The 11317-nt window shown below is 25.7% G+C and overlaps 2 protein-coding genes and 1 long non-coding RNA gene across 3 annotated transcripts in view; 2 read left to right on the top strand and 1 right to left on the bottom strand.

Annotated features, from left to right (window-relative positions):
- Positions 1 to 2069: 2069 nt before the first annotated feature.
- On the top strand, positions 2070 to 3318 carry LOC147658752 (uncharacterized). Its single transcript, XR_015292215.1, has 4 exons — positions 2070 to 2261; positions 2375 to 2532; positions 2724 to 2961; positions 3084 to 3318. It is a non-coding gene; the product is annotated as an uncharacterized LOC147658752 (long non-coding RNA).
- Positions 3319 to 4656: 1338 nt separating this feature from the next.
- Positions 4657 to 8590, top strand: ida (anaphase promoting complex subunit 5 ida). Its single transcript, XM_086908563.1, has 11 exons — positions 4657 to 5002; positions 5082 to 5131; positions 5329 to 5708; positions 5788 to 5938; positions 6040 to 6221; positions 6360 to 6473; positions 6667 to 6796; positions 6899 to 7201; positions 7324 to 7445; positions 7590 to 7857; positions 7945 to 8590. The coding sequence occupies exons 1-11, from the start codon at positions 4882 to 4884 to the stop codon at positions 8311 to 8313; spliced, it is 2190 nt and encodes a 729-aa protein (XP_086764689.1). The 5' UTR covers positions 4657 to 4881; the 3' UTR covers positions 8314 to 8590.
- A 908-nt stretch (positions 8591 to 9498) lies between these two features.
- Positions 9499 to 11317, bottom strand: part of LOC100870734 (dipeptidase 1) — a 72370-nt gene continuing 70551 nt past the window's right edge. The window contains exons 7-8 of the mRNA XM_086908573.1: positions 10927 to 11056; positions 9499 to 10772 (exon numbers count right to left, since the gene is read on the bottom strand). Coding sequence (XP_086764699.1) covers positions 10641 to 10772; positions 10927 to 11056 — 262 coding nt within the window. The 3' untranslated portion in view covers positions 9499 to 10640. The remainder of the gene's footprint in view (positions 10773 to 10926; positions 11057 to 11317) is intronic.

The raw sequence follows: 11317 nt of genomic DNA, 5'->3' as shown, positions 1-11317 counted from the left end.
GAAGCTCCGACTTGTTACTAGCATAACAGCATATGCAAGGAGGTATACTAATCCGTGTGACGTCACAGACAAGGAAAGCAATATTTTACGAGAAGGATAGAGAATATTTTCTGCCAAAATGGAAAACTCATTAATTACTTGTTTTTTGATCAAAATTTTGGCATATTTAAAACCGCATTTAAAAGTTAAAATTTTAGCCAAGTTTCTCGTTATAATTTTAATGTGAAATTTTTTGTCATTAATTATTTATTAATGATTAACGCATCATTCGTTTCTATGCATCGGTGACGCCATATTGAAAATTCATTAATTAATCTTTTTCAACTAAAAATTTCGGCACTTTGCATTAATGACAAAGAATTTTACACTAAAATTGATATAAGAAATTTGCCTAAATTTCTAGCTTTTAGATGAGATATTGAAAGTGCCGAAATTTTTTTAGAAAATGAATAATTAATGAATTTTTAATATAGCGTTATTGATATATTAGAATATATGACGCTTTAATCGTTAATAATTAATTAATGATAAAGAATTTTATATTAAAATTGATACGAGAAACTTGTTTGAAGTGATAGTTTTAAGATGTAATCGTAAAAGTGCCGAAATTTTGCGTAAAAAATGAATAATTAATGAATTTTCAATATAGCGTCTTCGATGCATTAGAACGTATGACGCGTTAATCGTTATTAATCGTTAATAATTAATCAATGGCAAAGAATTTTATATTAAAATTCATACGAGAAACTTCTTTGAAATTCTAGCTTTAAGATGCAATCTTAAAAGTACTGAAATTTTGCATGGAAAACGCGTAATTAATTAATTTTCAATATGGTGTCTTCGATGATTAAAACGTATGACGCGTTAATCGTTAATAATTAATTAATGACAAAGAATTTTATATTAAAATTGATACGAGAAACTTGTTTGAAGTGATAGTTTTAAGATGTAATCGTAAAAGTGCCGAAATTTTGCGTAAAAAATGAATAATTAATGAATTTTCAATATAGCGTCTTCGATGCATTAGAACGTATGACGCGTTAATCGTTAATAATTAATTAATGACAAAGAATTTTATATTAAAATTGATACGAGAAACTTGTTTGAAGTGATAGTTTTAAGATGTAATCGTAAAAGTGCCGAAATTTTGCGTAAAAAATGAATAATTAATGAATTTTCAATATAGCGTCTTCGATGCATTAGAACGTATGACGCGTTAATCGTTATTAATCGTTAATAATTAATCAATGGCAAAGAATTTTACATTAAACTTGATACGAGAAACATGCTTGAAATTTTAGCTTTTTTTTAGATGCAATCTTAAAAGTACCGAAATTTTTGCTAGAAATCGAGTAATTAATGAATTTTCAACAACGTCACTGATGTATGGAAACGTATAACGTGTTAATCGTTAATAAATAATTAATGGCAAAGTAGGACGAAAATATTTTTCATTTATTATTTCTTTTAACGCTATTCTAGATTCTCAATTAAATAATTATTCATTTATTAAGATAAATTTAACATTACACTTCTTCAATTTATCCTTTGAATATCCAAATATGTATATTTTGTCCATGAGATAGATAAGGAATAAAACAATTTCGACGATCAACGCCATCTCGCGTTTGGATCACCGAAGCTCCGACTTGTTACTAGCATAGCAGAATATGCAAGGAGGTATACTCATCCGCGTGACGTCACAGACAAGGAACGCAACATTGTGCGAGAAGGACAGAAACATTTTCGCGCCAATTCGAACACGCCATATTGACAATTAATTAATTATTCATTTTCTAGTCAAAATTTTGGCACTTTCAAGATCGCATCTAAAAGCTGATATTCCAAGCAAGTTTCTCGTATCAATTTTAATATAAAATTCTTTGTCAATTATTTTTTAATTATTTATTAAATGAATTTATTAATATGGTCTTTGAATTGGCGCGAAAATGTTTCTGTCCTTCTCGCACAATGTTGCGTTCCTTGTCTGTGACGTCACGCGGATGAGTATACCTCCTTGCATATTCTGCTATGCTAGTAACAAGTCGGAGCTTCGGTGATCCAAACGCGAGATGGCGTTGATCGTCGAAATTGTTTTATTCCTTATCTATCTCATGAACAAAATATACATATTTGGATATTCAAAGGATAAATTGAAGAAGTGTAATGTTAAATTTATCTTAATAAATGAATAATTATTTAATTGAGAATCTAGAATAGCGTTAAAAGAACAATATTTTCGCAAAAACATTTCGAAAAATGTAAGTACATTATTTATATTAATCAATAAAGACAGTGTATTTTTTTCTTTTTTTTTTTTGGTTAGTTGCATAATTAAAACTAGCTTTAGATTAATATATCATACTTTTCATAGTAATTACCAAGTAAATGTGATTTAAATTCAACCTGTTGATATATTTAATTGGAATGGAATGACTTCATTATTACTACTTCATTATTAAAACTATAACATGTGTATAAAAATTAAAAAAATTATCCTGATTGCTGAATCTTTACAATGTACTTTTTAAAGTATGTTTAATCCTATTTTAATTATTAAATTAATTTATGTAAAACTATGAGGGAAATTTAATTTTTCTTTAATCTTTAAAAACATCAAAAAAATATATTAATAACAAATTTTAAATTTTATTATTGTTGAATTATGATGTAATGAAAGTATAAAAATTAACAGAATAAAAATGATCTCTTTTATGTTTTAGATGATTTTTGATTCAAATTTATGGCCGATAAATAAATGATATGTTTAATATAATAAATTGCTATTTTTAAAATTTTTTTAGATTTTTTTCTTTTTTGGATAGAACAAAAAAAAAAAAAGAAATGAAAATAGCAAAAAGATGATTATGTTTCATCTCAAAACAAGATAGTAATTGAAATGTTGCTGATTTAATTTTAAATTGTGTGGAACAGGAAAGTTACTGAACAATAAAAAACATTGTAATATTTCATATTTTTTTCATATGTCTTATATATATTACATACATTTAATATATAATATAATCTAAATTCTAATTCTACATTCTAATACATAATTCTACATTCTATATTCTAATTTTCAGAAAAGACACGAAATAAGAGATGAAATTTTTCCTGCAATTTGGCTGAAAAATTTTAAACATCCAGTAATATTCATGATCATAAGAATATCATGATTTATAAGAATATAATTTCTGAAGAATGTGAGAAGAAGTGACATATAAAATTTTTCTTGAAATCTTAAAATTTTCGAATATCTTGAGAATTGTATAATTTTGCATCAACAGAATATAATACATAAAGAAGTAATATACTAAATTTTTCTTTGAATTTATTTATCTTTTATATTTTATTTATCTTTTATATATTATTTACATACTTCTTTACATACTTATTTTTGCAGGTATCAAACTTCAAGAAAAAAAACATTTTTTCATCATTTTAATACTACTTAATTATGTAATTTTGATAATTTGATATCTTTTATATATTTTTATATATTATATATTCTTTTATATATTCTTTTATATATTCTTTTTACAAACTCAACTCTTTGAGGTATCATATATACATAATATACATATTTTATTTTTACTTATTTTTTATACTTATTTGTATTCTTATCTTTTCAGATGTTATACTTAAAAAAAAAAGGTTTTTTCATCATTTCATTTAACATGGAATTCAATAATCATGGAATTCAATATATGTATCTATTTTATATTCACCTCTTACATATTTTATATTCAACTTTATAAATTCGATTCTTTAAATTTTTATAATATTTCCAGTAGGAAGATATGTAAAATATATAAAAAATGTATGAAAATATAAAAATGACAAGACATATATATAGACCAGTCTATAATTTTGGTCCTGTTAAAAATAAAAAAAGAAAAGAATTCTACAGAGAAAGATTTTATAATATTTTATAAACTTTGTCATCATAATATATGTTTTTTTTTAGAGATTGTACTACAGTACTTATATTTTTCGAATATATATGAGTCTATGAAAATTATTCCTTTTTGCACTATCCAAGATTGTCAATTAAATAATTTTTCATTTATTATAAAAATAAATATTACATCTTCAATTTATCCTTTGAATATTCAAATATGTACATTTAGACCATAAGATAAGATAACGATTTAAATAATTCGATGATCAACGCCATCTCGCGTTTGGATCACCGAAGCTCCGACTTGTTACCAGCATAGCAGAATATGCAAGGAGGTATACTCATTCGCGTGACGTCACAGACAAGAAACGCAACATTGTGCGAGAAGGATAGAAACATTTTCGCGCCAATTCAAAGACCATATTAATAAATTCATTTAATAAATAATTAAAAAATAATTGGCAAAGAATTTTATATTAAAATTGATACGAGAAACTTGCTTGGAATACCAGCTTTTAGATGCGATCTTGAAAGTACCAAAATTTTGACTAGAAAATGAATAATTAATTAATTGTCAATATAGCGTGTTCGAATTGGCGCGAAAATGTTTCTGTCCTTCTCGCACAATGTTGCGTTCCTTGTCTGTGACGTCACGCGGATGAGTATACCTTCTTGCATATTCTGCTATGCTAGTAACAAGTCGGAGCTTCGGTGATCCAAACGCGAGATGGCGTTGATCATCAATATTTGTTGTTAGTTCTTGTCTATCTTATGTACAAAATGTTATTCGTCAACAATTTGTAGTAAATTTAACATCGCAACTTGTTGCAATATTTACTGTACGCATCGGAAAGAAACAATTTTGATATATATTAAATATTTAAAATGGTTCACTATTGTTTATGTAAAATTTAATTCTTGTTTATAATGAAAACTGTATAATAAATGTTTTAAATATATTTTATAATACTTTGATCATAATGTCGACGGATTTAATGAACATCGATGGCCATATAAAGAGATTGCAAAAAGAAACCTTAACTCCATATAAAATAGCAACTGTTATTTTAATTAAAGAATATTGCAATGAAACGACAAAAGGTAATATTTTTGAAATTATTTAATATAAATTAATAAATATTATATAAAAATTTCATAAATAAATAATATTTTCTTGTAGCAATTGTGGAAAGGCGTGATTTTTGTTTAGTTGCATTGAAATTGATTCAAGTAAGTATTATTATTTAAGAAAATGACATTATATTTTTAAATATAATTTATATAATTTATATAATTATAAATATAATTATTTTTGGTATATTTTTTAAATTTAATAAAATAACATATTTTACTATTGTAAAATTTTAGTATTTAATTTTATTATTTGAGTTAAATAAATAAAATCTTTTTTTATATTTTTTGGTTAGTCCCCTGATATGGAACTTAATACACTTTTGAATATTTTATATTCCCCTGAATATATTTTACATCGGTTTGCACATCACATGGAAGTACAATTGAACGTATTAAGAGGGAAAGGAGTTGAAGGATTATTAGATTTATTTGATAATGTTGGACGACTCATGAAACCAACACTGGATCATTCTCTTTCTTTACCTGCTCTAAATAAAAATTCTGTTCTTGGATTATATATAAGAAGAGTTATAATCTTTTTTGAAAAGTTACCATTTGATCAAGTTGTAGCTCTATATGAAGCTTTAAAAAAATATCTTGATAATAGAATTAATACTTTTGATGGTTCTGATGTATCTGCAAGTTCTAAAACAAAAGATTCATATTCAAATGAGTATGTATTTATTATATTTATAATCAATAAATGTATTGTATATAGAATTTATTTTTAGAACTTTTTTATATTTTAATAGAACTAAAACTTGGGGTGGAAGACAAGCTGAATTACTTGTTGCACAACAAGCACATGCATTGCAGACAGATGAACATAAAGCAATGTCTCCTGCAGAACTTCAAGTTCTTGTACGAGAACTTTTAAATTGTAGTCCTTATTATGCTGAAGCTGTGAGTACTATGTGGTAAGAATATTTTTCCCAATTATTTGAGAAAATATAATTAAATATTTTTTATATCTCTTACTTTTTATACTCTTTAATATGTTTCAGCATTATTTAAGTTACTTAAACTGTCTAAGAGTCAATGAATACTGTGGAGCTATAGACAGTCTTTATCACTGCTTTGATAGATTAGCACCTTTGGAAAATCGTTCTGCACCTGAAGAGAGATCACGTATTTTTAGATATGCAGCTTTAAATTTAGCAGTTTTACATGCTCAATTTAATCATAAGTATGTTTTATATAAGTTTTAAAATTTACTTTTATTATAAATTTTATTTATTATAAATTTATTATTATTATTATTTATTTTTTTATTGTATAAATATACGTAAATATTTCTATTGTTTTTATTTTCTTTTTATTTAAGAGAAGTAGCTCAAGCTGCTTTAAAAGAAGCTATCATGATGGCCCAAGAAGCTGGAGATAATGTATGTTTACAATTAGCACATGCTTGGATGTATCATTTAACTACCAAACAAAAGTGAGTTTTTTTAATAAATTATTAATACTTAATTACTAATTTTTTATGTTATGTTAGAAATAAAATTGGAAGTGTAAAAAATTTATTTGTTTTATATATATATGTATATATATATATATATATATATATATATATATATATATATATATATATATACACACATATATTTATATATTTATAATATATATTTTAGGGGACTTCTTATAGAAAGATCAGTTGGTAAAGCAAGTATGTTAGGAATAACTCATACAACTGGATTAGGACTTATTGCATATGCTCATAATTCTGCATTAGAAGCTAAGAATCCATCACAAGTGTTTGAGGCATACATTTTTTTTTTAATTCAATTGCAATTTGATATACATATACACTATTTAAGTTATATAAGGATTAAATCATTTTTATAATATGATTATTTATTGTAGACCCTGATGAAATCTGATGTTTTAAATTGTCAACATTCAATGATAGATTTAATGTCAATGACATATGCGGAAAAATCTGCGCTATGGGCATATTATGGTAAAACTGAAATGTCTTCTGTTTGTGCACAGCTATTACTTTTACACAATACGGGAGATAAGAAACAGCATATGTTTAATGGTCCATCTACTTGTCAAGCTGTTGTTAATATTGCAAATATCTTAGTAGAATTTGGAGAATATTTTTTGGTTGATATTGTACTTGCTCATGCTAAAGAGAGATTTCCCAATGAACCGTGTAATAAGGTATTCATTTATATGAATATCCATATCAAATCGATATCATATTTAGTTAAATGAATTATTTATATAAGTTTAAGTTTAAGTATATGATTGTATGTTATTTTTTATATTTGTTGTTGTTGTAGATATGGATGTTGAGTGAACAACTTTATATATTTACACAATTAATGAGACAAGAAAAATGGAGTGAAGCTGAAGCAATAGCGTTAAATATTTCAAGTTTAGATCCTTTGGAATGTAAATTTAGGTATATTAATATTTGAAGTTATACATATTTCGTTATATATCACTATTCAGTATATAATATGAAATTTCAAATATCTTCAAACTCCTTTAATTTTTAATGATATGTGTATATATAATTTTTATATCTATAAATTTGAATTATTAGATTAGCGGAAGTTTGTTTAGAAAAAGGAGATTATCCGAAAGGTTTAGAATGTATCGATAATATTGAGAAAGATGAACAAATAACTCCTCAAAATAAAATAAGAGCTATGATTCTTTTAAGTCAAATAATGTGTGCTTCTGTTTCATCAGAGAGTGGAATTGTAGGAGTTAATTCGTTAGTACTTTTAAATACAGCATTAGAACTGGCGATAAAGAATCATTTATCTTATTATAAAGCATTAATAAAAATGCATCTTGCAAACATTCAGGTACCTAAATTGGTTAATATTTTTTTCGATAATTTAAAATTACACACTTTATTGTTATTAAGTATATTATTATATTTATATTTTCAGTTAATAATGGGTATGCCAACTTTAGCATTAAACTTAGTAGAGGAAGCAATTACGCAAATTTTAGCGCATGGAGGATATTATGATCAAGGTAGAGCGTTTATTTTATATGCAAAATGTTTAGTCGCTACTGCTCCAATATGCGACAAAACACGAAAGGAAGTAATTTTAAAAGCTATTAAAGCTCTTTCCAAAGCAAAAAGTTACTTTACGAAAATCGAAGCATATGGAAAACTACGAGTTACGTTATGCTTAGAATCTTTACTATGTCATGAGATTGATCTTAAAACTGAACGAAATCAATGTGCTTTCGAATTTCGTCAATTAGATCAACAACTTCTTACAAAACTAGATAATTTATCGTTATATTGAAAATATGAAAAAAAAAAAAAATAAATAAATATAAAAAACGATAAATACAAATATATGTAATTGAAATACTCTTTTTTTTGTATTAAGGAACGAAACATTTCAATTGTATTTTCGTAAAAATCTTTTTTTTTATATTGAAACGTTAAATATTCGTTAATTAAAAATTATAATCTTATTATGATATTAATATGCTATTCACATAATCGACAATTGTAATAAATTATTATTTGTATACGATTACTTTTCAAAATAAAAGATATTAATAATTGATATAAAATTTTTTAATAGAAAATTAATTTAAAACTTACCTGAAAATGATTATTTATTTTCTATTATAAAATAAAATAATGAGGATGAGAGATAATAGAATTTTTAAATAATAACGACAAATATACAATAGAAACATTTATTTATAGAGTCTGCCGCGAAGATACACAACGGAATTTTTCATATTCTAAAGTTTCTTACCTACTCCTATTGTGGGAGTTAGGTACAGTTCATACGAGTTATCTTCATTTCTTGTTTGTCATTTGCCAACAAGTTTTTCTTTTCAAAAATCAACTCGCATGAATCACATAATAAGTGCACACAGGACACAGATAGGTGAATGATAACGCATGAAAATCGCGAGGATTTTTATCATTTTTATCCCAAAAATTTTTAGCGAATCATCGAGGATATTAGATGGTACTTTCATCGAAGAAAATTTGAATGCGTATACTTAAGTAATAGATTACATCCGTTGAAAAACACGCACAGATTTTTTAAATTTATCGACATTTTTTGTGAGCAATTTTTATCTTATTCAAATACTTTTTATTTCGTGAAAAGCATTTTTCTTATAATAATATTTTCTTTTTCTATAATACTAATAGCAAGACTTATTTTGCGAATATATTTCTTTCTTTTCTTATTAACTTTTAAAACGGATATGTTTTTTTTTTTTTTTTTCGAAAGTATTTGTTTCAATAATTATACATAACGATGTTTAAATAAACCCGTAATTTTTCAGATATGGATGCTCACTTCGATTTCTTTTCAAATTTTTCACGCTAAAGTGCACGTATTTTCGGTGCAACAAAGGGGGGAAGACATATGAATATACACAGCCGGGTTTACACATAATATTTTTTTTTTTTTTTTTTTTTTTTTTTACAATACAAGAGTGACATAGTTTAGAAAACATTTCTATATTGTCACAATACGATTTTTTTATTTGCTCCAATGTATTGAATTTAATTACGTAGAATTAAGCGTTTGCCTAGTTAATTTTTTTTTTTTTACAGTAATTTTATACTTTATTGTTTCTAATACAACAAAAATATTATCTATCTAATTGTATCTCATTAATTATAATTAATCAATTATTAATAGAATATAATAAGAATTAAAAATTTAATAATATATACTTAACATATAATAACAAATTGTGGCAATTTATATATTGTATCGATTTTTAACGAAATCCATTCCTTCGAAAAATGTAATTCTTTATAACTTTTCGAATGACAATGAAAATTCTAATTTGTGGTATAGTTCTTCGAATTAATATTTTAATTTCCCTGCACCATAAAAATATGAAGTGGAGCAATGTCTGTTTGAGTTTTATTCAAAGATTGTATATTAAAGAATACATATTTTTCTTTATAATAAGTTTTATAATACATAACTATTCTATTAAAAATAGCATTGTTACCATGGACATTGTTCTGAAACATATATACGAAATACCAAAATACCACGATTGTTGTAAATGTTCAAAATAGAGATGATTTTATAATCAGTTTTTCTACTTAAAACTTAAGTCTTTAAATTATGATATTGATAATTACATATCATTATTCATAATACAAAGCATAAATTTCATAACGATTATTTTAATCTTAACGAAATTTAAATAAAATTTTCATCATACTTTCTCAATTGTTCGAATAATTATATAAACACGACGAATTTACATTATTAATAATAATACATAATACGATTCGTTAAAAAAAAAAAAAACTGTTTGCGCCTTTAAACGATAAAAACATACAGCCGAGCAAATTAATCATTCAAAGCTGTGCATTTCATTCGAGGTAGGTTCTTCATTTTTTTTTTTTTCTCTCGTTCAATGTTATCCTGATTGAGCTTCTAAAAGACTTTTTAGGCGGGCAAGAATCAAAAGCGACGAGAAGTCCTCTCCTTTCGAATCGTTTCCTTTTGTTACAATTTTCTCGACTTTGACGAGATTCTGTCCATTTTCTGTCGAGCAGGTAAGGACGGTAGGGTGCTCGTAGAGAAGTAATTTACACGCCATCGTTAAACAGAGGATATCGATAAAACAATCAAACTTCCATGACTCTTTGCACGGAATTGATATCGAGTGCACAGCTGCCACTTGTATCGGGAGAATCTTGGAGGTATTCTTCGGATGGCGTCATCCCAGCGGTTCTCATGTCGTCTCTTACTCGTTCCACCTGAAACCAATAATGTTTCTTTCTTTATCTTTTTTTTTTTTTTTTTTTTTTCATTAAACAAAGAGAGAATTTTTTCACAAGATTCACAAGACGTAGAGATCGGTTTTTCTTCGGAAAGAAATTCGAGTTTAGATTGAACTCGAGTTCCACCAACCTGTCGGAGGACCCTCAACAAATTCAGGCCGGCGACTTTCTTCAAGTCGAGCACGTTCCATTTCCCACTTCGAAGAAGTTCGGCGAACAATTCCGGATACTTTGAAACATCTTCGAGTCCTCTGGGCGTTCTGTTAACAAAATCGATGCCCCTTTATATCGAATATTTGATAACAAATCATTATCGTCATCGTTATTTTTAATGATTTTTGAAATATTTATTTTTAATGATATAATGTAATAAAAAATTCATAGAAAAAAATCACATCTTTCATTCGATCTCCTCCGATCGAATTGACATTAATCGATTCATTAAATCAATGTTTATATATAAACGAAACAAACGAACAATCTCTAATGCTTGTTCATTACATAGTTGTATCATACACGAA

The sequence above is a fragment of the Apis florea genome, unplaced genomic scaffold (assembly GCF_048593485.1).
Source record: "Apis florea isolate Af1SG1 unplaced genomic scaffold, ASM4859348v1 contig_1767_pilon, whole genome shotgun sequence".
In the NCBI taxonomy this organism is placed as follows: domain Eukaryota; kingdom Metazoa; phylum Arthropoda; class Insecta; order Hymenoptera; family Apidae; genus Apis; species Apis florea.
Note: the sequence above shows the minus strand (reverse complement) of the source record. Positions and strands in the feature narration are given on the sequence as shown.